The following is a 27,461-nucleotide window of genomic DNA, read 5'->3' on the forward strand; positions in this document are numbered from 1 at the left end:
AAATGTGGGTTAGGTTCAAAGTGGGGGCGGTGTCATATTCTTTCCATTTCTTAATAATGGATTTAATGGTGCTTTGTGGGATGTTCAAAGTATCAGTTTTTTTTTTTGATCTGTACTTCTCCACAACTTTGTCTCTGACCTGTTTGGAGGAGCTCATTGGTCTTCATGATGCCACCTGCTTCGTAGGATCTCTTGCTCAATGGCGTTGCAGACTCTGGGGCCTTTCAGAACAGAGACATATATATACATACATAAATTATATATACATTAGGGCTGCAACAACTAATCGATAAAATCGATAATAATCGATCATGAAAATCGTTGCCAACGAATTTCATTATCGATTAGTTGAATCAATTTTTATCGATTATAAAATGAGGGTTTTTAAAGAGCAAACGCTCTGAAAAATACCCGTCATTATATAATCCGTTTAGTCTGACTCACAGCAGCAGCTCCTACTTACCAGTCCCTCCCTGTAATCACTGTGACAACTGGCCCCGCCCCTTCCTTCTCCCAGAAGGCCAGAACCACATGGCTGTGACACTCATCTAACTGTAAGTATAAAATTAATATTTGGGCTGCTGAAAGTTAGGGGAGGTGGGGGTTAATTTAGAGGCAGTTATGGTTAATGGGGTGTTTAGGGTTAATTTAGGGGCAGCTATGGTTAATGGGGTGTTCAGGGTTAATTTAGGGGCAGTTATGGTTAATAGGGTGTTTAGGGTTAATATAGGAGCGGCTGTGGTTAATGGGGTGTTTGGGGTTAATTTAGGGGCTGTTGTGGTTGATGGGGTCTTTAGGGTTAATTTAGGGGAAGCTGTGGTTAATGGGGTCTTTAGGGTTAATTTAGGGTAGTTGTGTTTGATGGGGTATTTAGAGTTAATTTAGGGGTAGTTATGGTTAATGGGTTGTTTAGGGTTAATTTAATGATGAGGACTGAGGGTTAATTTAATTTAATAAAGTTAACTTAAGGTGCAGTTAGAGGTAAAGGGGGGCAGACTAAGGGGAATCTAAATCTGGGGGCAGTGAAGATTATTTATAAAAGTGTGGTGTCAGTGTGATGCGAACGGGTCTGAGACTCTATGAGGGGACTATGAGATATCTGGGGGGTATAAGCAGTGGCGGAACTACCGGGGTCGCAGGGGTCGCGACTGCGACCGGGCCCTGGAGTTCTGCCAGTCAGGGGGGCCCAAGGGGTGCCGAGCGGTTGCTGAAAACTCTTGGGCCCCCCTGACTGACAGAAATCCAGGATGCCTCTACTCCCCGCTGCTGCTGCCGCCGTCGCCTGCCTCAGCGCTGCCCAGAGTGCAGTGTTGGGAGCGTGAGGTGTTTGACGTCATATGCTGGCGCTCAGCAGTGAAGCGCCAGCACCCGAGACAAGCGCCTCACGCTCCCAACACAGGAGTTGATGGTAAGTGACCTACAAAGGGGGGGGGGGAGGATAGATCGTGAGAAGGGGGGTAGGGAGGGAGAGGGTAGATCGTGAGAAGGGGTGTAGGGAGAGAGAGGGTAGATCGTGAGAGGGGGGTTAGGGAGGGAGAGGGGAGATTGTGAGAAGGGGGGTTAGGGAGGGAGAGGGTAGATCGTGAAAAGGGGGGGTAGAGAGGGAGAGGGTAGATAGTGAGAAAGGGATAGATGGGTTGGGAGTGGGGGGGGCCTTAACAGATTCTCGCACCGGGGCCCTGAGGTTTCTAGTTATGCCCCTGGGTATAAGGCATATCTGGGGAGGATGGAGAGACATATCTGGGGGTATAAGGCATATAGGGTATATATGGCATATACGGTATATAAGGCATGTGGGGAGGGCAGTGTGGCATGTCTGGGAGGCAGTGTGGCATGTCTGGGAGGCAGTGTGGCATGTCTGGGGAGGATGGAGTGGTGTATCAGGGGGTATAAGGCGTATCAGGCACAGTGGCATATATGGGGGTAGAGTGCAGTGACATATGTGGGAGGCAGCGTGGAGTGGCATATGTGGGGGTAGAGTGGAGTGGTATATGTGGGCGACAGCGTGGAGTGGCATATGTGGGAGGCAGCGTGGCATATGTGGGAGGCAGTGTGGCATGTCTGGGAGGCAGCGTGACAAGCCTGGGCTCAAATGTGCATAAATTGGAGGGGCTGGTTGGGAAATAAAGACAAGAAATGCATTTTATCAAAGTTTTTTTTTATTCTGCTGTTTGTATTTAACATAATTTGTTTATTACATTTTTTTAAATAAAAGCTACGATTGAGAAAAATATTTTTTTTGTTTTTATTTCCTTTTATTTTGCAACCTGCCCCCCCAGTTATGCACACCTGCCCCCAGGCTTGTCACTCTACCTCATAAATGCCTTAAACCCCCTATATGCCACTGTGCCCCATGATATGCCTTTTAACCCTCTAAATGCCACTGTGCCCCATGATATGCCTTTTAACCCTCTATATGCCACTGTGCCCCATGATATGCCTTTTCACCCCCTATGTGCCACTCTGCCTCCAGAAATGCCTTATAACACTATATGCCACTCTGGCATTTAGGGGGTTAAAAGGCATATTATGGGGCAGAGTGGCATATAGGGAGGTAGAAGGCATTTCAGGAGGCAGAGTGGCGTATAGAGGGTTAAAAGAAATTTCTAGCGGCAGAGTGGCATTAAGGGGGTTAAAAAGCATTTCATAGAGCACTCTGCCTACAGAAATGCCTTATACCCCCCATTTAACCCCCCCCCCAAAAAAAAAACAACTTACCGGTGCTTCTGACTCCCGGTGTGTTGTCCAGGCACCCTCCGACTGTCAGAGAGAACTCTGATCTCTGACAGCCGGGGAAGGTCTGCGCGATGGACGCAGACAACCCCCGCTGTTAACCGCACCTCCTTCTGGCTGCAGCGGAAGTTGTCTACGCGAATTGCGTAGAGCTCTATGGTGCCCCGGCTACACACCAGAGACTCAAAAGCACCGGGAAGTTGGGGGGGGGGGTGAAGGAGACAGGAAGATCCGGGTCCCATGCAGCGCTGCAGATCCGGATCTTAGTCTCATATTCAGACCTATTTGAGGTCTGATTATAAGACGAGGGGTATTTTTCAGAGCATTTGCTCTGGAGAAACCCTTGTCTTATAATCGAGCAATACATCTGCCCCAAAAATGCCCTATACCCCCTATATGCCACTGTGCCCCATGATATGCCTTTTAACTCTATATGCCACTGTGCCCCATGATATGCCTTTTGACCCCCTATGTGCCGCTGCCTCCAGAAATGCCTTATACCCCTATATGCCACTCTGGCATTAAGGGGGTTAAAAGGCATATTATGGGGCAGAGTGGCATATAGGGAGGTTTAAGGCATTTCAGGAGGCAGAGTGGCGTATAGAGAGTTAAAAAGGCATTTCTGGAGGCAGAGTGGCATTAAGGGGGTTAAAAGGCATTTCATAGAACACTCTGCCTCCAGAAATGCCTTATGCCCCCCATTTAACACTCCCTCCCCCAAACTTACCGGTGCTTCTGACTCCCGTCATGCAGCCAGGGAAGCGTGTAGACAACTTACGCTGCAGCCGGAAGGAGGTGTGGCTAGCAGCGGGGGTTGTCTGCGTCCATCGCGCAGTCCGTCCCCGACCGTCAGAGAGAATTCCCCGCACCGGTGCCGCACATGTACATACACCAAATAGCCCAAAATTGTGGAAGTAAAACCGAAAACAAAAAAAGTGTGGATCCAGGTCCCCTGCAGCTGCGGGGGATCTGGATCTTAGTCGTCTCATAGTCAGACCTATTTGAGGTCTGATTTTAAGACGACCCCGATTATAAGACGAGGGGTATTTTTCAGAGCATTTGCTCTGAAAAAAACCTTGTCTTATAATCGAGCAAATACAATATAGATTATATATATATATATAAAAATATATATAAAATACATATACACACACAGAGATCATGTGTTACTTACGTTGCACACAGGCAGACATTAACTGACTACTGAAGGTAATTGGCTGCACCAGATCTTGTGCAGGGGCTTGATTATAAAGGGGATGAATACATATGCACTTTTTTTTTTCTTCTGTTTTGCGTTTCATTTCCACAATTTTGGACTATTTGGTGTATGTACATTACATGAATTCCAAATAAAAATCCATTTTAATTCCAGATTGTAAGGCAACAAAATAGGAACAGCAGGTGAATACTTGTACAAGGCACCGTACAGCCAATTGGTGCAGCCGTGTTTGCCACAATGTCAGTTTCAATAAAATGAAATTCAAGGACTCAAAAAGGGAAATTGGTGCCATCGATCTGGAAAGCGAGAGGCAAAGAGCATTTTGCAGACTTTGTTAAAGTGAACGATACCCCTACGGCCATGAACATGCACTCTAAATTCATTAAAACTCTGGTTTATACATAACTCTTTAATCCACATGTTCATTTTTGGATGAAGTGTTATTGCAGAATAACTGATTTGACTGCAGGACACTTACCTTTATATTTCATGGCAGATGACATTGTTCGTTAAATGATTTGTAAAGTGGATGAAGGCATATATGGAATTAATAGGAAGCATGTTACACCAGACCATTTTCCAGTTGAAGACGATAATGTCGGACTGTGGAAAGGCGATTTTTAGGTGGAAATCCAAAGCCTGGGTGTATTGGCTATTCAGCTGTGGGTGCCAGATTGGTACTCCATACCTATGTTGACAGATTGTGTCACGTTTAAAGACAATTCAATAAGTCTGGTTTTTGACATCCGATCCCAGCCAATTCAAGACCTAGCGTTAACAGTATCAGAATATGTTCTGGCTTTGCAAACTTAGAGCTATAAAATCACAGAAATCATTAAATATCAAGTACTACATCATTCAAACATTTGGTATGAATATGTCAAGGAAAACAATGTCTCCCTAACAGAATTGTTAAATAATTGAATATGGCATACACCATTAACCCAACTGAAAAACAAGGCTAAGAGTATTGAGAATATAGCCGTTCTTGCAGTCAAATTGTAATAATTTATTTAACAGTGCAAAAGGGAATATCGCACAAAAGCAGACATAAAAAAGGACAGACACACATTAAAAATATTTACAGCTATGTACAAAATCGTTTGGCAATCACATTTCATAAATTCATCCTTTGAGGCCTTAGGATAAAACAAGTTTGGGACCGGTAGGTTGTATCGGCAAAAAGTCTTGTTCATAGACAACGTATTTCCAAATTAGAACAAACAAATCTTTAAAATATAAAACGTTACCAACATTTAAAAGTTTGTCTCTTTTTTTAACCAAATATAAATAAATCTGGAAGCCATAAGAATGCAAAAACGCAATAAATTTAGAAACTTATTAAAACTTGAAAAATATGGTAGTTTAAAACCATATTCCTATTAAGATTACCTCCCATGTGTTTTTTTTTTTTTTTTAAATGTGTTGCCTTTTTATTTTTTCATAGTTCATAACTTATGTTATTAGTGTCCATTCTTTGAAATTTACAGCCTTCTCAAGTTCTGTTTGCTCTTTTTACTTCCAGGAAGAGGTTCTGATAAGTATCGATGGCTCTGTGGTTTGATGGTTGTGCAGCTTTTTGAAAAGTGATAGTCACAAAGGCAGAGTGTGCAAAAGTCAAGTTTACAGTTTGCTCGAGTGCATATTGCTCTGTGAAGGTAGGAATCATACTTGGCTGGAGATCCACAGTCCCTGCAAGCTTTTAGGCCCTGGTCATTTTTTAGTGTTTTTCCAATCTGTCAAAACGAAATATATATAGCGGATTAGAAAACTTGGTTAACCAAAAAAAGATGTAAACAAAACATAAATAAAATGATTTATATATATCTATCTAGCAATTTAATGCAATATGTCAAACTACATATGTTTTTTTGGGACCAAGTCCATTTTAGCTTTACTTTGAATTTATTTAGGAGAGAACATAAATGAATAAAGGGAAGAAACCTCTACATACACACTTTTACCAGTGTCTGAGACCTTTCACAAGGATAAGTTGAGCCCAAAACTTAACAAAGGTCACAAGTGGGTAAACATATCACCCCATTCCATTGTTTCGAAGCTAGGTGATAAGAAACTTGATTAATTCTTCTAGCTTGTAATATCACGAGATCTGCTGGTCTACCGAACACCCCCAACGGCTACAAGTCACAAAAACACAGGTTTGTTTTTTTTTAACATTTTAAAAATGTACCTCGCTAAATTCTGCATGTCTGCTGTATGAGGAGCTGCCGATCTTAGTTTTCTTGCTGGACTTCTTTTTTGAAGAAACACAACAAGATGCGCTGGCCACTTTCTGGACACAAGCCAGAGGTATGCGAAACAAGGAAGCGTCACGTGTTGCAGCTTGTTCTGTTAGCTTTGCTTCCTTTTCCTGTGTTTCAGAAGAGACTGGGGTTAATCAGTCTTGTGATTCATGAGCAATTTCAACAGCAAACATAAGAAAGAGGTAAAATTGCATTATTTGCTTGGGTGGACTTTAGCAGGAGCATCCATCATTAGCTATCCCTAATACTTGGCTGAACATGGTTACAAGTTACATGGTTTTAGAGCCAGAGGCAATTATAAATAAATAAAGGAGGATTGTATACCCACAGTAAAGTATTATGGCCCATGAACCAAAGCAACTCAAGGCAATAAATGCTTTATTCATAAGAGTAACAAAGAGATAGATACTTACACAACATTCTTTCCAAGCTAGTTTATAAACATTGTAAGCATCATCCCCCTGCAAGATTTTTCTCCAGGTTGTGCTCACACATATGACACTGCAAGATAAAATTGGAAACAATGTTTAGGATCTCCAAACAAGTTAAAATGTAACTTTTATAAAAGCAGGCTGCTTTGCCATGCGTAAAACTCATTTAATAACTAGTGTTGGAGAAAATGAGTGAGACTAAGAACAGTGATAACAGTGCTACAGAATGCCTAGTTTAAAAAACAAAAAACAATCTCATAGGCAAATAAAGACCATATGCATGATAGTCTAATAGCCCTCAAGCATTAATCCTCAAATGCATTGGTTACAGTGTTAGTACAAGAAGTGCTATTACTCACTTTATTAAGTCTACTGCACTGAGATGCCTTAGAATTTCAGCAAGCAGATGTTTGAAGTCCCTTTGGAAAAGCTCTCCAAGAATATCCATTCTCTCCAAACCCATTTTTTTACCGATCAGGTTCTCAAGACCAAAGGCTCCTTTGGAAACCACATCATCAACTATGTCCCAGTCAACTTTTGGACTTCTTTTTGCACTTTTCTTCAAAGTTGAACAAACTACTTCTTCAAAGTGAAGAACTGGAAAAAGTCTTGCTGATGTGGCAGGTTTATTTGGTTGGTTTTGTGCAGAGATCTGTTTTGGGGTTTCATATTCCAGAAGATCCAGTGCGATTGCATCCTCATCATCTCGGTATGGTGATTCACTTTGGAGAATCGAGGAATAACCACTGTCTTGCAATACGCTGGTATCTCCATCATGAGGGTCAGCCTCTTTAAACCTATGAGAAAGATTTTCCTTGTTGTATAAAGGTCTGTCTTGTGAAATAAAATCTAACCGCTTTGGGGACAACTTCTTAATGCTATCTTCTCGATGGTGACCTTCTTGTGCCTTTTCACAGCTTTTGCAAGGCTCTTGGTCATACTTCAGTGGGCTACCTTCTACTTTAGCATATTCCATGCTTAGTTTCTTAGGGGTCATCTTAGTTGGAGTTTGATTACTCTTAAACCCACACTTCATTTTGATGGTGATGTTTTTAGTATCCTACAGGGAGAGAAAAAAGAAAAATTGTTAAACATCAAAGGGGCATAAATCAGCAACATTTAGTCATAGGCAACTTTTAGTAAACTTTGAAGCAAGTAGTTATGATAATGATCCCACATAAGCATTACTACCCCACCCCCATTATGTACATAAACAGAACCTAGCATGGTAACACAAAATAACAGATACTTGAATTAAAAAGCAGCACCATAACTTCTCCAGCTCTGGGTGATCATTGTATAGGAACCACCTTCCACACCCATATCTTATTTACAATGACCACACCAGCCACCCTCTGGTGATAAGGTGCTGTGGAACAGGGCAGATTTGCAGATGGGGTTGGTGGGTAAACTAACAGTTTACTTTGCCAAAGTCAACGTGTGTTTAGCCATTGGCTTTCCCAAGGCACTTTTGGAAAATCGAGAGGCGGTGAGGTTTTCAACGTGTTGGTGGTTTGCGTCCCTAACCACTTAGTTTGCGACAGATTTCTTGCTTATGACATGTGCGCCAAAAATTAGGGCTGGGACTCAAAAGGCGCAGAAATCAAGCTAAGACATTATATATGAATATTTGATGCCTCTGCCCCAAAATACTAAATTAACCAACTCAGTATCTTGTAAAGGGGTAGTAATAGGAGCAATTTGTGAGAAAGCCCAATATCTTGATTATATAGTCATTTTTAAACAGTGCAATAAACACTGGCGAAGAGGGTGAAAAAAAAAACAAAAAAGCAATTTATAGGGTTACAAGATTATAAAATGTACACTGGATTTTGGAGAAAAATATTTACCTACCAAGAGCCATTAATGAAAACAGACCATAAATATTTAAAAAAAAAACCCAAATATTTAAAATACTGCAAACGTTGATCTGAAAGAAATGCACATGTCAAGCTGCTGAACTCCCATTATCCGCAGCTACATTATCCCACCACAGAAGGGCTAGGACACTATATATATTGCAAATTATTTGTCTTCTAGACATTGGGCATGAACTAAAAATACACACAATTAAATGATATATGATCAGTGAATAAATAAGGGAAGAAGTACAATAAATCCCCCAAAGTATCAGTGCACAACCCCCACAGCCTTCCCTTTCAGCGCCATTTTCTGTCAGCCCCCTGTGTAAAAACCATCTGCCATGTACTGAATTCCAGGAGCTGCACACAATGTCACAAACAAATAATGGATTCATTCTAAACGCATACCGACCAGACATTTATATTTATTCCTGAGAATAACTATAAGAGCAGCCGCTAATCACCCTCCCCCCCCCCATTCCAATATGGTGGAGTAGGAGGGAAAGTTTTGGCGGGTGAGATACTTCTAATCGATAAAGTTTTACAAGCTGGATAAAGGGTCAGCTATACCGAGGGGCTAAAGAAGGGTACCCCAAAAACAAAAATGCTATGTTAATAGTTCCCGATCACCATCTTCACCTTAGGGGTCGTATGAGCCCCTGAATAGGGGGGGGGGTCACCGATTATCAAGCTCTACAGATACACTAAAGCACCAGAATCCAACTAATATAAAATAGGTATAAATATAATGAAAACTAAGTGGTTTATTGGTGATTTTATACGGCGATTGGGTGCTTTTCGAGCAATAATAAAAAACAACAAATGTTTCTTCCCTCCTTTTCTGCGCACTCGCTTTCATTCTCTATACGTAAGGAGTAAAAATTGTATTATTTCGTCTAATAAAAGCCCATACAGAGCCCTCAGCGTAAAAACGTAAATTAAAACTTGGCCGCATACTTACTGTGTGACTGGAATGTACCCGCTTCCTGGATATGGATCGCTTTTATAAAAACGCTTCCACGTAGAAACTCTTCGTTAATACATAAAATGAGGTTAAAAAAATCTCTATAAATTCAACATGTAAAAATAATAAAACCCCCAATGCCCAAAGGTCATTTGGGGCTGCATAAAGCGACAGCAAGCAGTGACTGCTGCTATACAAATAAATGGCGCCAGCATCTGCCCGAGCAACTTTCAAGACACTTTAAATTTCGTGTCCAAAACTGGTTACCCAATCAATATCAAGCTCAGTAGACGCGTCATAAGTAGGCGTCCTGTTCCTGAAGTGATTATTCGGCGGGCCTCCTCTTTTCTTTCGTAAAAGGCTTCGCCCACAGCTTGCTTTGTCTTAGAGAAAGGGAAGGTAGGGAAATCAGCTGTCGGTCTAGAGGAAAGCTTAAACGGCCATTTTGGAATCTGGCAAAAAATAAAAAGTTTTTTTTAGATCGAATATCATATCTCATCGTTTTCGTAAACATGCTGTGGAATTTATTTTTGTACTTGGTAACAGCGAAAGTGTGTCTGGGTTATGATGATTAATCAGTCTTACATTTTCGAGCATAGTTGCCACTTGCCAGCTGTCCTGACTTGCCCACCAGTCCATAAAAAGGCATCAGTATGCCTTAATATGTGCTAATATGTAAGAGGGGGTACTAAAATAGAATCAATTAGGATTTCCTCTACACAGTAGATGCCACCGCTAAACTAAACCAATTTATATTCAACAGATCCTGATTACAGTAATACCCTACTTCCATATTCGAAAATTTAGAGCGCCACATCCATCCCTTCTTACCTGGCTAAAAGGGCGTGGGTCTGGGAGTAGTGTTTTGTTTTTTTTTTAATTACAATTCTTTACTTCCAGTACCAGTGCAAAATAGATAGAGATCCTTTTGGGGATCTCTCTTGTAGCTTATGAATACCTGTGATTTCACAGCGACATCACTGAGCTACCAATATACCAGATTTGCTTTGCTTTATATATATATATTATATATATATATTATATATACCGGTATATAACACCTAACATTCATATTGTAGCAGTGTACGGCACTTGCTTTGAGGGCAGTTACACTTTATCTACGATGCTGGCTTCTGCTGACCGGGTGGTGGCCCCCCAGGCTTTCATTAGCCAGCCTTATGTGCCATGTAGCGGCAGAGAAGAAAGTGAATAAAGTGCCAAGTCATGATGTACCAGTATGCTCTAAGATGCATTTCCCCTCACCTGGCGTGGGTATGCCAGTAGTTCTATATAGGGTAGGGAATGGGTTAAAATATCTGGTAAGGTTCATTTTATTAATAAGGGTGGCTTGTGGCTGTACCTCCATCTGTAGTACTGGCAAATTTGTAAGACGCTGCAGTCCCAGAATACCAAGCCACTGATGTTCACCTTGGAAATTCTGTAAATCAGTTTTAGTAGACATTCACAAACTAGGCAGTGCACTGTACACATCAATGGAAGAGTCTATGCTCATACTTACCAACTTTCCGGTCTTGGTTAATTGGTACAAAAGGCTACAGCGCTCTGCCAACAATAAATGGCGATATGGCGCTTTACTTACATAAAGCCTCTACCACCTATACAAAGTAGGCACTGCATATGCTCAGGCACACCACTTGAGCAGCCAACATGTATCTCATCAGCCTTCAGGAAATCCCAGATAGATGCAAGCTGCCTGATAATCATAGGAATCCTTGTGCTCGAACAAAGTGATCTTACGTGCTTCTCTGTACCACCCACTGTTTATGGAGTGCAAGCACATGAAATATCTTAATGATGTCTATGTCTCTTCTACAAAAGACAGTCCACCTCTTCAGTAAGAAGTAACTGAAGGTGGGAGTTGGGGAACTCTCTATACAGATACATTGTCCAAGACTCATCAGGGCTTAATATGGCTTTGATAGGTGGTGCATTTTTTAACAATTCATTGAAGAATTCAGATTTTCACAAACAAAAATGGGAGAATAAGAGCCCAAGCTGCTCGGCTTGTCATATTTACAGTATTTGAAACTGGACAAGTCACTGCTGCATAGAAACTCAAACGCACATATTAAAGGGATAGTTAAATTTCAGCTCCTTCACTACACATTATAAAGTGCCAACACCGATGACTTTCTGCTCAGTGAAGCGATTGGCTGGCCCTTCTATAATAGTTATGATGATAGTGGAAGATGTCTTCAAACTTTTCTTACACATTGATATGCATCATACACGGCCAACTCAACCCTTCATGCTGGAGAAACCTGCATCTGTTGGTCGTTTAAATGAATAGTAAAGTGAGAGAAACCACAAGCCCCCTACCAACCCTCCCATATTAAAGAATATTTACAGAATATTAGACAGACACTCCACCCATCATTTGCACTTGAATGCATGTGATAGCTGGGAGATCCCTTTAAACTCGCATTGTGCCCTTTTGGCAAATGGCAGAGGGGGGGCACTTCACCATATGCATTTGCCTTTCCCAACCCCCAGTTAACAAACCATCTTAAAGGAGACATACTTTACCGCTAGTATGACGGCCTGCTGCAGGCAGTGGTCTGTTTAGAGCAGCCAATAATTGTCAAGACCAGCCAGACTACGTCGGAGGAGGGCAGCAGGGCTACAGCTTCTACATCAGGTAAACATTTTTTCCTTTTGTGGAAGAATGCATATTAAAAGTCCTCACACTGTTCCTTAGTAAGGCTGCAATGGACAGCATGTGGTAATTGCTTGAACTGAACCAGTCCTTTCTGCTTGTTCAGATCTGAGGATAGCAAGACTGCCTAGCATTCATCTGAGGTTCCAGGCCAAAGCAGATATCCCATAATTAACCAGGCAGTTGTAAAATCTTTCTATATTTATTTTGCATGTGAATGTTTGACGATTGGCAATTCTAACAATGCACTGAAGAATAGATATTCTGCAGTCTATTCACACAGGGAAACGCCGGAAGCAAGGACACCCATAGAAAATATTGTTTTCCTGCTCTTCTAATAAGAATAGTACATGTTACCAGGTACCCCTACATCCAAAATAAATATACCACCAACAGAAAGAAGGACTGTGCACAGGGAAAAACGGAGTCCAGTCATGGGAATTTATTTATGATCTGTAGACGAGTCTTCAATAATTTCAAGCAGAGATTCACAGTCTGAAAACTCGCTGAGGGATAGAATCATTTCATCTAAAAGTTCTTCACCAAATAAAAATCCGTCAATGTCATGTAAAGATTTGCCGATTCGATGGTCTGTAACACGGTCTTGAGGAAAGTTATATGTACGGATTTTCTCTGATCTTCCTCTAGTACCAATCTATAAACAGGGAGGTAAAAACATATTAATGCGGAAAGTCAGACATGATGTACTACTAAAACATCAGAAATAACATTGTATCCTTCTGGAACAAATTGCAGAGGATTTATTTGGTCCACTAGCCAGTTTTAAGCATGTCTGAGTTGAGCCAGATTCAGACTAACTTAATGCTTCCATAAACTCAACATTACTAAAATAAAAAAAGAAATATTAACAGGCTGGATACTGAACATGCTGGAAATGTAGCCAGACTGGTATCACAACCTATCCACCACATATGGACCCAACCATGAAAGAAGTGTTCCTCTTCCTTTCTTACACAGTCAGTTATATGATATCCAAATTTAAAATACTCCGTACTGTCTTTTAGCTACAGACTGGAGAAAAATGTACATGCATTCTATTCAGGAGCAAATTAGACATGCCACCTTTTGTCCCTGCCTAGGGCAAATGCAAATGAGTTAATTATTAAACCTCTGAAGGCTACTGGTTAGGATGTACAAGTCATTAAACCTTAACGAAATGAGCTTTTTGAGACACTTAAGACAGTAAAGTTCCTTTACACCAAACAACTGTGCTACACAATAAAAACTCACTGTCCTGTCCAAAGTTTTTTGTGTGAGAACAATAGGTGGTAATTCAACAGGTACTTTCAGATCTCCTGTTCAGGTAATTGTTTGCCTTAGTATGTGGTCAAACTGCATCTTCCAAAAGCAGCTAAATCTCACATGTGAAAGTGAACAATTACCTGTTCTGATTACAGAATTACAAATAGTACATTGAACTATTGTTATATTTCTCTCCCCAGGGTACATTTTGTTTCATTTTACAAATATAAATGATGCCACAAAGCCCCACAAACCCTTAAGCAAGATTCCTCAATTACCACATGAGATCTAAATCTTTCGCCTCACAGCGTCTTTTCTTTTGGTGTTGTAGCACAACCTTATGACCATAATCACCTCGTGCATTCAGATATTTTACGAACTGCAAGTTCACAGTATATTCAGAGATCGGTACAAAGCCCCGAAAAAATTAGGCCAGATTCCCCCAAATCGGATGAAAACGAAGCAAAAAGCTCAGAATTTTCTTCTGACATTTGTGGGTCCGCATTCACTCAAGTCACTCTCTCTCACGAAATGTTTCCCTACCTTCTCCATTCTATCTTCAGTCCTTAATCTGGGATCTTCTATCTTCGCAGACATAACCGGCAACTTCTGTCAAAATGGCGGTGGTGTGGTGACCTTGTCCCTGAGAGAACGTAACTGCAACAGCCACCATATTGCCCTCAGTTCACCTCAGAGGATCGGGGAAGAGGACGTCACTACAGCGCCGCCATTTTGGCTGAAGCTGCCGGATTATGTCCGCATAGATGCAGAAGAAGTTTAAGGATAGAATAGAAAAGAGAAGGGAGAAGATGCGGAAGCGGTCGCCAGAGAAGGTAGGGCAACATTGAGAAAGCGTGAGGGAGAGTGAACATGGGCACTGGGCAACCAATTTTCCGTGTTTGCCTTGGTCAACTGCCAGTTTATGCGTTTGCTTAGGCACTAAGGGCTGGACCGGGACATGAAAGAATCCTATTCTTTTTTTCTAACTCTCCTTACACAGCAGCTGGGAAAGCGCCTCCTTGGTCTGGTCCCATTCCCAGTTTGCCTGTTCTGGGCTCCTTGCAATATTCCCTCCCCTTTGTACAGAACGGGTAAACCCAGAAAAGGCAGTGATTCCATTGATAAGGCCCCAATAACTAGAAAGAATACCCTTAGCAGAAAAAAGAAACAAATATGCAAGATAATGAAAATATATATGAAATGTTAAAAGATTGAAACACTAAATCAGTTATTGTAGAGTGATGTTGGATGTTGCAGGCATCAGGAGAATACAGGCAATGATTCTTATCTCCTGTCAAAAACAAATTCTAGGTTTCTATTTTGGTGAAAATGTATTAAGAAGAAAAAAAAAAGATTCTCAATGGGACTGAAATTAGGACTTTGACTGGGAATCGTTTTTTGTTCTTCAGCCGCAGTAATGTTGACTTGATCTTGTGCTTGGGAACCCTGCATTTTCTCTCGGTCTTATTTTAGTGAACCCTACGTTCTTTTGCAGTGTTTCCTGGTATCTTTCTCTATCAATTTTAACAAGACAAAAAAGCCTTATCTTGGTCTCAATTGACCAAAAACTCTGAGTTTTTTACGCTAGAGGGCAAAGTTACTTAAGCTAGAAGCTGCATTCTTATCATTCTCCTGTGATTCTTATCACTGTTTAGCTACTTGATTTCTTGTGTTTTAAACTTAGATATTTAAATTATAATTTTTTATTTCATTGATTCACTTAGAACAAAATGAGACTTTTGTCAGTGTTAACCCACATCACTGTATTAACAAATGGGATATCTAAGAATGTACACACAGACCTGGATTTTTCTTGCATTGTATCTTTTACTAGTCTCTTCTTCCAGCTTCATGCTGTATAATTTTGCACGGAGTACCTGCATTGCTTTCTCTCGGTTTTTGAGTTGGGATCTCTCCTGCTGGCATTCAGACACTACGCCTGTTTACAGAAGAAAGAGGTGGCCATCCAGCATTAGTCAAAGCATGCATTCATTGGACCCAAACTTGCTACTGTCGACTCCATACACTTAAAAGGTTTACATTGTGATTAATACACTACGCTAGCCATATTGCTAACATACATACAACCCATAAAGCACTTACCTGACCTAGAAGTTGCAGTCCTGCTGCAGCAGCTTCCCTCCTCATCTGTGGTCCAACTAATCTTGCCACTGATTGGCTGCCCGAGGCAAAGAGCTCCCATTGTAATCAATGGCAGCACTCTCCACACATGCACATGGGGGTCTTAACAGACCCCTGTACAAAAGCATTCACCAATCCAGCACCGGAGCTGACTAAAGGCGAACACATTTCCTGCGAGGCATCTCCTGTACCTACCTGTTGGTATGTGTACAATCCGTACTGCACTGTCAGTTGTATTGACATGCTGTCCACCGGCTCCACTTGCTCTTTTTGTTTCAATGCGTAAATCTTTGGGATTAATTATTAAACTGATCTGAAGAGACAATGGGAAACATCTTCTTTTAATATTCAAATATTTTGTTCAATAGCCATCAATTTAATATATGCAAACATGTCAGTATACTTTATTTCTGCAAAATCAAGTAGTTTGTTTTCTTAATAAATTACTAAAATGAACCCTCTCTACCAAGTATGTTTTGCACCAAAAAAAAAAACCCGTGAATTTTTCCACATTGTAACCATGATTCACCTTTTTAATTTTCCACGCACACATGATATGAACATATAGAGCTTGGATAATACATTAAAATAATGAAAATATTTCCAAAAAAAACAAACATTTTAATATTTGACTAGAAAACAACCACAAAATATATTAATGTAAGCATCTTGATTTTAAAAATACCCAACATGTACAGGTTTTTAAGACGTTATGGGGTACAAAACGGAAAACGCCCTTCCCTGTTTCCAAATTTAACATTTTCTAAGTTTCATTTTGACTGACGCTGTTTAGCAGTGTATATTTTTGGAGAGAAGACAACTAATGGTATTTCACAAGGAGCATTTATTTGATCGCCAATCTCTGGCAAAGGCAAACTTTCATTTTCATTGCTTTTATTACCTGCAACAGCAGAGAAACCCAGCAAAATGTATTTGGCTGCATCTCCAGATTACACAAACACATGTGTGGGTTTTTCACGGGTTTTGGAACACAATCATAAAAAAAAAATAAAAAAATTCTATAGAACCTATAAGCACCAAGTAGAAGAAAAGTTTGTTTGAAATTGATTTTCAGTTTTCTGACATATATAGATTGGTGGCATCGCAAACATTAAAAACATGCACATGCAGATTACCTCACTTGGTTGAGGCAATATAGCGACAGTCATTGTGCTTGTATGAATTCGGCCTTGTTTCTCAGTCTTTGGCACACGTTGGACCCTATGTACCCCTCCTTCAAATTTCAAATGCTTGTAGGCATCATGGCCTCTTATGCTGGCTGTTGCATGTCGCAGACCACCTTGGAAAGTAAACATGGTATTGGAAGATTACAAAACAATAATAGATAAAGATTACAAGCAAACTCCAACAGTAATAATCTTTCATGCAAACCTGAAGTTCCCAGTCAGAGAAGAAACAAAACAAACCATTAAATATGAGCATTAAATATATAATTGCTGCTATAAATAAAGCAACAGGTTAGGACATTGACTACTTCATATTTGATCATCCAATAGGTCATCACAAACCTTCTTAAATTTTGTTTTTCAATAAATAATTCTAAAGGAGCAGTCACGCATATTTTTATGAATTATATTTGTGAATAAAGTATGGGTCCCATATCCTTTCCTTTAGCAAAGTTACAGCATAAATGTACATTTTCCAACAGCTGTTGTCATAGCTGCTAACAAGTCACATAGTTCCATAGTTGGCAGATAGATGTGGTGTATCTAACAATATACACATTCCATTTTCTGGTTTATTGGAAACTTTTAGTGTGCAAAAGAAACAAACAAGTCGGCAGGTAATTAGGTTTTAGACTTTCTGAACTCCGTTTATTGAATAAATCTCTCAGCTTGGGTAAAGATACCATCATCTACACCTCAGAAAAGAAGAGCTCTGCTCTGCATGCACCCATTCATTTAACCAAGAAATAATTTAAAAAAGGGGGGGGGGTAACACATTGCGTTTTTACTCACCTATATCACTGGTGTAATATTCCAGTATATCAAAGCTCCACGTCTTATGGCAGGCGTAACGCTGGTACATATCAAAGATCTCTGCAGTAAAGAGCATGGCCTCCTGTCCACCTACACCTGCTGTTACTTCCATGATGAGGTCGCCGTCATCTACTTCCTCGCTCTGTATTAAAAGCCAGGCGATCTACAAAAAAGCAGAACTGGATGAGAAGAGAATATCAGTAGCCAAAGTAAGACTGTTGTAAATACAATTAAACCCCACTTTTATTTGCACGATTTCATTTTAAACACGGAATACAAACTTTTTTTCTTTCTGGCGACAATGCTTTTGAGAGAACACGTTCCATGGGTAACACCAACAGTTGCGCGTAGTAGTGGGTGTAAATACCAAAGAGTTTGTCCAGAAATAATGAAAAACAAACAGTTTAAATGGCCAAACATATCACTAAAGCTAATTCTATGCAACAAAGAACAAGTAAACCATAATAGGGTCATAAAACAAGAACATTCTTAACCGGTTAACAGAATAACAAATATTCCAATCATAATGTGATCAGGAATACAGGGCTGCAGAGCTTCTAGCCAAGGTTTTTGCCTTCTTTTGGGTTAAGAGTGGGAAGGTTAGGTAGAAGGGTTGAACTTGATTGACCTAGTTTTTTTTTTCAACCTTATTTACTATGTAACTTTGGCTGAGAGCCATTTCCACGTATCTACCATCCCTCAGTAAAACAAACTCTTACATTACATCTAAACCTCCAACCCTATCGTTTTAGATTATAAATCACCACAGTTTAACATTACAACTTACATACAGGTTCCAAAAAAACTACCTTATTTTTTAGTTGGTTTATCTCATCTTGACACAATGTTATTTCTGTATTGACAAGGGCCTTTAAATCTTCATTTTCATCTATAAATATAAACAAAAGTATTCATATTAAGACAAAATAAATGGATTCATGGACCAACTAGACCATCTTCACATTAACTGCAGATATATTAAATGAATAGAGGGGCATTATAAATAAAGCTTAAAGTTAGTGATTTTAACGCATTGTATATTTGATTTTAAGTATTTTTGGGCATATAAAGGCATTATGGGTAATGTAGTTCACCTATGACTGGTGCACTGGTTGGACAAAACACACCTGACGTGTTTCGTCCAACCAGCATGGAAGGTATCATTATTTTCCTCCATTCCATTTAATATTTTTTCATATTTTCACATGTAATAATAAAGAAGATTTTCATATTCTTCATATATTTTGGTCTGGCTTTTACTAATTTCTTTGGAAGCTTTGGGACAACTTTCCCCCTCTTTTTTCTATATCGCTGCTGTAAAAAAGTCGATTCGTGACCATATGGTCCTTTTAAAGCTAGTCGGCCGATCATGGGGTATAACCAGTGCTCATGTAGGGGGTCCGGCTTCCCTTATCTGTAACAAGCCTCCTCGCTGGCCCTTGGGGCCAGGTGCTTTAGGTTAGTACTGTACCGCAAGATTTCCGATGGTCGCCTTAAAGAAGCACCAGTAAGTGAGCTAAACAGGAAATCTTCTCACTCCTTCACTGAAAACCTTCCCATAACAAATCCGTACTTCCTAATGCCAGATTTTCTATTTTTCTGCTCATTACTATTTTCTTCCTATAATGTTTAATTAACTGCATTCTTACTACCTGTCATTAATTGTACCGGAGATCGGCAAACGCAAAAGATTGCCCTTGAGCCCAAGTACATATACATATATACTATATACATATAGTGACTAATAACATTTTTTATGCAAACTCTAAGATCCTAACACCTCCAGATTACTCTGTATTGAGAATGGGGTATTCAGTTGCTAAAAATAATATCCTAATTATTGATATTTTTAACATATCCGCTTTACTCGGCACTAATTAGAACAGCATAGAGTCCTTGCCTGCACCCCCCAGCTCTCACCTGCAAGGAGCTGCTGCAGGTCTTCCAGCTCCTTCTCCTTGGCCCTAAGCTCCTGGATAACAGGGACGACCCGATGCAGTTCCCATCTCTTCATCCTGTCAGAGCCCGGAGCCTCCGCTAAGGACATTAGGTCTCCATTGGCGGCACCCCGTTTCTCCAGGTGCCTCAGATAATTCGTCCATGACTCGCTACAAGTTACTTTCTCCAAGCTCGACGCGCGACGTGTTTCACTGACTGGGCCCACATGGCTACTCAAGGGCCTGCGCCCTGCTATAACCAAACGCAAACCATCTGAATTCAGTTTCCCCGCAAAGTTTCGGGGAGACCTTAGGGCACTACAGAACACACACCGTACAGCGGTCACCAGCATGACAGCTCACATCTCGCGAGATCGCACCCAACCTACTAGACGGCAACTGAGGGCTAAAAACGCTACAAGCGTGGCGCCATATTGAGAAGGTCAAAACATTTGCAGCACAGCGACGGGCAATGACGCAAGCTTACTGTGATTGGCTGATGGTTCTCCGGTAGTCCTGAGCGGCGTTTAAGAAAACAGACTGTGGAGAAGATACACTCCATGTGGTTTACCCACACTGGGTGGACCTTGTGACAAACTGTCAATATGTCTTGCTCTGGCTCTTTCTTTACTTCCTGGAGGTTAGGTTTTCATGGCGACTGGTTATGCCTACTGAGGATGTTTAAAGGTGCTGTTCCACATAGGGAGAGAAGTAAAAGAAACCTGCATATCGTTTTGTTTGTCTCCTTAATGCTCATACCTAGGAACTTTTGGGCTCCAGCTACCTGGAGCCTACCCTTGTGGAACAGAATTCACACACATTTTCAGTTCCTTTTTGGCCCATTCACTTTAAGGCAATGAATTTCGTTCTCTGCCTATTTGGTTTGCACAACGTTTCAGGGGCATATTTAATTTGGGAATGAAATAAGCTGCCCGATGCCCACATTACCGTCATTCACTCACACTGTCACTCACTCTCTCACGTAGTTTCCCTACCGTCTTTGCTGACTGTTTCCGCTTCCGCCAAACCACTTTTGCTTCCGCATTTTCTTCCATATTCTCCGATGACATAACCTGGCAACTTCCGCCAAAATCGAATCGGGGAAGAGGATGTCACCAAAAGTACCAACCAAGGGCAATATTGTGGCACTTGTGCCCCAAAAATTTGCTAAGCTTAGTGTAATGGTATTCGGATAATCTCTATAGATAACCAAGTGTAGTTACTCAGTAAACCTAAACTTGCTCAAGAGCAGATTTGCTGTTAAAGAGTGGCACGCTTGGGATCCAGTGAGAGAGTGATGTCAGCTCCAAGTAGGAAAATATCCTCTTAAAACCTAGACAGGTGTTTCACGGTCCAAAGAATGAAGGCTGATGGTTGCTGGGAAAACAAAGTTGTCAGAACTTCATAGAACAATCGTACAGTTGATGGTATAAACCATAAAGCCTTTACAGCTATTCAATAAGGTGCATGGTGTGTACAAGCAGTGTGGCTAACCTCCACTGGACCTGACCAAAGTAAATGTAGACACCATACAATTACAAATACTGTAAAATCTCAGGATTAATACGCACAATTTGCTCCTTTTTCAAGAGTCCTGAAGCGAGTGGTGTGTATTATACCTGAGTATATTGAGTGTGAGTGTGTGAGATTGTAGAAAAAACATGTGAAACTTACTAAATTCAGTCAGTTGACACTTAAGGATATATGTCCTTTTCAATGGGGATAGCCCTCACAGGTGTTTGGGGACAAAGATGGCACTATGGGACATGTTGCTGTAATGCCAGGGGGCAATTTTCACACCAGGACCCTGTGTTTTTTATCAACACCGCTGTGTAAAATGGTATGAATTAATGAAAAGTATTGTTAAGTATAGTATGGATATGAAGGGGGGGGGTGGTTAAGGGAAGGTATTTAGATGTTTGGGACAGTAGAGTACCTAGCGGGGGGCGGGGGGGGTGGTCCGCACCGGGTGCCGCTCATCAGGGGGGTGCCAACTTGCCGGCACCCCTCCAGAGACGGACAGTAATGTCCGCCGCTGGAGGAGCAGGCTCGCAAGGGAGCGGTATCGGAGGTCTTTAACAGACCACCGGCTCCCTTGAGTGATTTTAAGCCGGTTCAAGGATTTCCCTTGAACCCGGCTTAAAATCACTCAAGGGAGCCGGAGGTCTGTTAAAGACCTCCGATACCGCTCCCTTGCGATCCGCGCGGCAACAGCTGTTGTGCGCCGGGGTTTGTTGTCAGATCCCGGCGCACAACACTGAAGCCGCGCCCACCGCTGTCCGTGCCCTCTGAACCCCGTGCCCTCGGAAGAAGACAGAAGAACTGAAGAAGAAGAGGAGCGAAGAGCAGGAAAAGGAGCTGTAAGAAGAAAAGAGGAAAGGTAGGAAAGCATACAGTGAGAGTGTTGTGTGTGGATTGGTGTGTGTGTGTGGATTGGTATGTGTGTGGATTGGTGTATGTGTGGATTGGTATGTGTGTGGATTGGTGTATGTGTGTGGATTGGTGTATGTGTGTGGATTGGTGTATGTGTGTGGATTGGTATGTGTGTGGATTGGTATATGTGTGGATTGGTATATGTGTGGATTGGTATGTGTGTGTGGATTGGTGTATGTGTGTGGATTGGTGAATGTGTGTGGATTAGTATATGTGTGGATTGGTATGTGTGGATTGGTATATGTGTGTGGATTGGTATGTGTGTGGATTAGTATATGTGTGGATTGTTATGTGTGTGGATTGGTGTATGTGTGTGGATTGGTGTATGTGTGTGGATTGGTGTATGTGTGTGGATTGGTATATGTGTGTGGATTGGTATGTGTGTGGATTAGTATATGTGTGTGGATTAGTATATGTGTGTGGATTAGTATATGTGTGTGGATTGGTATGTGTGTGGATTGGTGTATGTGTGTGGATTGGTATGTGTGTGGATTGGTATATGTGTGGATTGGTGTATGTGTGTGGATTGGTGTATGTGTGTGGATTGGTATGTGTGTAGATTGGTATGTGTGTGTGGATAAGTATGTGTGTGTGGATTGGTATGTGTGTGGATTAGTATATGTGTGTGGATTAGTATATGTGTGGATTGGTATGTTTGTGGATTGGTGTATATGTGTGGATTGGTGTATGTGTGTGGATTGGTGTATGTGTGTGGATTAGTATATGTGTGGATTGGTATGTGTGTGTGGATTGGTATGTGTGTGGATAAGTATATGTGTGTGGATTGGTATGTGTGTGGATTGGTATGTGTTTGTGGATTGTTATGTGTGGATTGGTAAGTGTGGATTAGTGTATATGTGTGGATTGGTATGCGTGTGGATGGTATGTGTGTGGATTGGTATGCTTGTGGATTGGTATGCGTGTGGATTGGTATGCATGTGGATTGGTATGTGTGTGGATTGGTATGCGTGTGGATTGGTATGTGTGGATTGGTATATGTGTGGATTGGTATTTGTGGATTGGTATATGTGTGGATTGGTATGCGTGTGGATTGGTATATGTGTGGATTGGTATGTGTGGATTAGTATATGTGTGGATTGGTAAGTGTGTGAGAGTGATGGGTGTTATGCTGTACCATTTCCAATGTATTTTTCATTATATAATTATGCTCTAAAGTACACCATAACTCCCATCACTCTATGCTGTTCCATACAGTGGCAGAGGCCTTGCACCCCCACTGCAGGACTCCTGAAAGGTAAGTGAACTTCAAAGAGGGAGAGGGTAGATAGTTAGGAGGGGTAGATAGGGAGAAGGGAGTGAGAAGGGGTAGATAGGGCAGAAGGGAGGGAGAAGGGGTAGATAGGGCAATCATACTCCTATCATGCCAAGTCTGCGAGTGCCTCCTGGAATCTGGGTATGCCTGGGCATGATAGGAATGTGATTGCTGTTAACAATTATATATATATATATATATATATATATATATATATATATATATATATATTGTTATTTAATTGTTTTGTCCTATTTTGGTGTGTTACTTACTTTAAATAAAAGTGTTAGATTTTTTTATGGTGTGTGTGGGGGGGGGGGTCATATTCAATTTCGGCCAGGTAGTTTTAAAGTGTGGGGGGGGTGCCACATACAGGATCCGCCCCGGGTGCCAAATACTCTAGGTACGCCCCTGGATTGGGAAATAAAGAATGGGTATAAAGATGATGACAAGTTATGTTAGAGAGCATGAAGATGGAGGGTGATTGTGGCTCAATATGGGTTGATAATGTAAGGGTATAGAAATGATGGTGTGGAGGAATAAGATGTTAGGTGATATGAAAATGATGATGGCCAGGGGCAGCTCTAGACTCATACTTACATACAGCCACTCTAACACCATAAACATACATACATACATATAGACACCTGCATACACACACTTTTACATAAAGTTACAGATATATACACTTACATAAACATACACATACAGCTCTTAATGAAATGCTCTTATTTTTTTACCTTTAAAATTTCATGTTGTCCAGGTTAAGTAGCTCATAAGGTGAGCACAAGTTCTTATTGGCACTCCACAACCAATTATTTCGGGTTGGGCAGTTGGGTCGTTCACTGTCTTTGGTCGTCGATATTTCTGTAGGTGAAAGTTCGGGATCTAGTGATCATCAGTCTGTGTGGTTTAATATACGAAGAGTGACTCCACGCAAGAACAAAAGTTAGATTTTAGAAAAGCTGACTTTTCTATAATGAGAATATGTGTAGAGGAGTCATTATCGGACTGGGGCCATTTAAATGGAGTCCAGGAGAAATTGGATTATTTAAAAGTTGAATTATTGAAGATAACAGAAAATTGTATTAGGCTGTTCAGTAAGAGTAAACAATTAAAGAAACCGCCGAGGTACTCTGCAGAAGTGGCCAAAATCGTAAAAAAAACAAGAAGTTAGCCCTTAGTAAATACAAAAGTACCCAAAGTGAGGAAGATAGACAGATCTATAAGATTAGCCAGAAAGAAGCAAAGCAAGTTATAAGAGCTGCCAAATCACATGCAGAAGAGAGAATTTCCCTGTCAGTAAAAAAGGGAGATAAAACATTTTCTAGATATATAAATGAGAAAGGGAATTTAAAACAAGGATTGGTTCGATTAAAAACAAAAGAAGGAATGTATGTAGAAGAGGATAAAGGTCTAGCTGACTGCCTCAATTAATAGTTCTGTTCAGTTTTTTCAAATGAAAATGAGAGAAATGTACCTCAGGAAAAAAATCATTTGATACATATGAGTTTATCGAGGTGGAGGTTCTATTTCAGTTGTCTAAGGTAAAGACAACTAAGTTGATGGGGTGTGTCACATTCTACCCAGGCTGCAGAGCTGCATATCTGTCTTGCTTCAGTTTCATTCCTGGATTTCCGTATGCTTTGTTCTGATCTTCCATTCCTTGCTTTTAGTTCTGCTCTTTGATTTAGCTCTGTTTCCTTTATAAGGTGTACCACTGTCAGCAGGGATTAGCGTTAGGACCCACCGTCTTTGGAGTACTTTGGGGTAGTGGTGGGCTAAGCATAATATGGCCGTAAGAAGTGACGGAATTTCCATTAGTAATCATACAGTCCTAGGCTGTATTTATGTGTGTCAGTCTGTGATGTAACCTGTGGGGTGTCCTGTCCTGTCTTGTATCCCCGGTAGAGGGGTGTCCTGTCTTGTAACCCCGGTAGAGGGGTGTCCTGTCTTGTAACCCCGGTAGAGGGGTGTCCTGTCCTGTCCTGTTCGTGTCAGATCTTGAGTATTCCTTGTCTTGTTTCCTATTGTGCCCTGTATCATGTATATCTTGTCGGGTTATGCTCCTTTCTCTGTCACCCTTGCTTGCTATGTTTCTCCTGTACTCTGCTTAGCTTCCATACTCTCAGCCTGCAGCATCCTGCACATGATTCCAGTGCTATGTCTCGTGCATGTTCCAGGGTGCCTGCAGGATATCACTTTCATTTTCATTTTCATTTTGGACTACATCTGCTGCTATGTCAGGGCGCTGGTATGTGGCTGCACAACCCTAGGTGCTCAACAACCGGGTGAGTGCGGTCGCCCTGCACCAGGGCCTCTCCAACTCTCCAACTCCGCTACTGCACCGTAACTCCTACACCGTAACTCCTGCACACAATCTTTGGGCGCGATGGGTCAATGCAGTCATCTGTATTCAGAGGTTGGGCAGACTGGATGGGCTGAATGGTTCTTATCTGCCATCACTTTCTATGTTTATATGTTTCTATGATGTGACCCGTCAATGTAATGTAATTATAAAGAAGGTTGGAAACCGCTGTGTGGATGAGGTATTGGCAAGAGTAGGGAGAGATTTGAGGCGAGGTATAGTTCCGTGTGGGTGGGATTTGATGTGGGTAAGGCTACAGGTAAACCACGCCCACTAGTTTAGCATATTTCTCATTATGCAAAATATCTCAACTTTCCCACAAGATTTCCAAAACAGTAGAAGAAGAACCAATAGATTTGATGTCATTTTGTGTCCCATCTTCATGACAAAGACAGGAGGAAATGTTGGTCTCATTTACAAGGACACTTGGAGAATAATAAGCATTTTTTATTAGGTGAAGAACCAGATACAGAGGTTTTTTGTGGCTGTTGCAAAACTGCACGTGGTGCCCTCCGCAGCCTCTTCCTCCGAGTCAACGGCCTCCTCTGTGTCCTGCGGGCTCAAGACCTCAAGCCATTCTGCCTTACATAAAACAATCTGAAATAGAAAGAAATGTGACTTTTCTGCTTATTCTGGGAAAATATTCCCAGAATAAATATTCCCAGCATATCACCTTATTTTTTAAAATGATATAAAATAATTATATGAACTAACAAGATCCCATTAAACGTGTTGACCTCAGAACAGTGTTCTCACCTCGTCTGGGATATGATGTCATTGGATATATAAATAAAAAAATAAAATGGTTATTTTCAAGTATATAGTTATAAAAAAACTCATCACATTGTGGAAGGGCTGAGAGGGGAGTAACCGGGTTTCAGCGGCTTCTAATCTGAACAATTACCTGGGAGACAAAAAACAAAACAAAAATGTTTATTTTAATATAGAGAGAAACAAAAATCTGATATCCTACGAGGAAGGGCTGAGAGAGGAGGTCGTTCTCTTTCAAAAAGAATCGTAACCGATAACCGAGAAACCTTTTAGAGGTTTCTAATCTGAACTCACCTCTTCCTCCGGCTCGGGGGGAACAGTTTTCTCGTTTGATCCAAATAACTGGGGAGAAAACAAAAGAAAATGGGGAATAAATGTATTATTTGTCAGAAAACTTAACAAATATGTAAATATTAGGAGGGGGAATTAAAGTATTAGCAGAGAACGAATCAGATCATAGTGGGCGATGGATAAAGCTTAATAACTAAATATTTCAATTATTAATTGCTGCTGCACCACGACTCGCACGGGGGAAACCAATTCCCCAAATCCATCCAAAACTGGAAACACAAAGTAATTTATCTAATTTACAATTTACTGACTTTTTTGCCCAAACCCTCTTCTACCCCATGTCTGCCCCACTAATGTCCAAGACAATTCCACGTAAATGAAGATATTCAACAAGAGACCCAAATCTCTATAAAATATTTTAACTTCGCTGGAGACACTCGGTGATGTGTAATGTATTTAATGCAAATATAAATGTTTTAACCTCTAGTAATCGTTTTATATTATTAATTCACAGTAAATTAAGTTACCTTGCCAAAAGATGGCTGCCGGAGAAAGAAGAAACGTGCCGCTGCCGCTCAGAAGCGAAGGGAAGTCCCGGGGAAGAAACAATAAAGAGGTAGGAGGCCAAAAGTACCGGAACAAAGGGGAAAAAGAACGGCAAGAAAATAAAAACGAAAGGCGAAACAGGGAGGGAGGGGGGAGAGGAAGGTAGGGCACAAAGACCCACGGGGATGAAAGCAGGGAGCAACAAACCCACCGACGGTAAATAGGGGAACGATTATAAAGTCAATATCAATACGAATATATAATATATATATATCAGAGGAGATATA

At 41.0% G+C, this 27,461-nt stretch overlaps 2 protein-coding genes across 2 annotated transcripts; both read right to left on the reverse strand.

Moving 5' to 3' along the window:
* Positions 1-4,937: 4,937 nt before the first annotated feature.
* FBXO5 (F-box protein 5) lies at positions 4,938-9,689 on the reverse strand. The gene is made up of 5 exons (XM_053458885.1): positions 9,471-9,689; positions 7,007-7,707; positions 6,630-6,717; positions 6,144-6,323; positions 4,938-5,688 (listed from the first exon to the last, which is right to left on the reverse strand). Exons 2-5 carry the CDS (start codon positions 7,681-7,683, stop codon positions 5,437-5,439), a joined length of 1,197 nt encoding a protein of 398 aa, XP_053314860.1. The 5' UTR covers positions 7,684-7,707; positions 9,471-9,689; the 3' UTR covers positions 4,938-5,436.
* A 2,779-nt stretch (positions 9,690-12,468) lies between these two features.
* On the reverse strand, positions 12,469-19,926 carry MTRF1L (mitochondrial translation release factor 1 like). The gene is made up of 7 exons (XM_053459911.1): positions 19,476-19,926; positions 18,365-18,444; positions 17,535-17,718; positions 16,692-16,855; positions 15,751-15,868; positions 15,216-15,352; positions 12,469-12,805 (listed from the first exon to the last, which is right to left on the reverse strand). The coding sequence occupies exons 1-7, from the start codon at positions 19,843-19,845 to the stop codon at positions 12,593-12,595; spliced, it is 1,266 nt and encodes a 421-aa protein (XP_053315886.1). The 5' UTR covers positions 19,846-19,926; the 3' UTR covers positions 12,469-12,592.
* Between the last annotated feature and the right edge of the window lie 7,535 nt (positions 19,927-27,461).

This window comes from Spea bombifrons, chromosome 3, assembly GCF_027358695.1.
Source record: "Spea bombifrons isolate aSpeBom1 chromosome 3, aSpeBom1.2.pri, whole genome shotgun sequence".
In the NCBI taxonomy this organism is placed as follows: domain Eukaryota; kingdom Metazoa; phylum Chordata; class Amphibia; order Anura; family Pelobatidae; genus Spea; species Spea bombifrons.

What these genes read in the sequence shown, in the direction of transcription:
- FBXO5 (XM_053458885.1), bottom strand. Translation starts at nt 7,683, where the DNA reads ATGAAGTGTGGGTTTAAGAGTAATCAAACTCCAACTAAGATGACCCCT. An exon ending in AGTGCAGTAGACTTAATAAA is followed by an intron (nt 6,718 to 7,006) that starts GTGAGTAATAGC and finishes TTTATCTTGCAG; the next exon opens with TGTCATATGTGTGAGCACAA. An exon ending in TAGCTTGGAAAGAATGTTGT is followed by an intron (nt 6,324 to 6,629) that starts GTAAGTATCTAT and finishes TCTGAAACACAG; the next exon opens with GAAAAGGAAGCAAAGCTAAC.
- MTRF1L (XM_053459911.1), bottom strand. Translation starts at nt 19,845, where the DNA reads ATGCTGGTGACCGCTGTACGGTGTGTGTTCTGTAGTGCCCTAAGGTCT. An exon ending in TATTGCCTCAACCAAGTGAG is followed by an intron (nt 15,869 to 16,691) that starts GTAATCTGCATG and finishes TTGTCTCTTCAG; the next exon opens with ATCAGTTTAATAATTAATCC. An exon ending in GATTGTACACATACCAACAG is followed by an intron (nt 15,353 to 15,750) that starts GTAGGTACAGGA and finishes TTCTGTAAACAG; the next exon opens with GCGTAGTGTCTGAATGCCAG.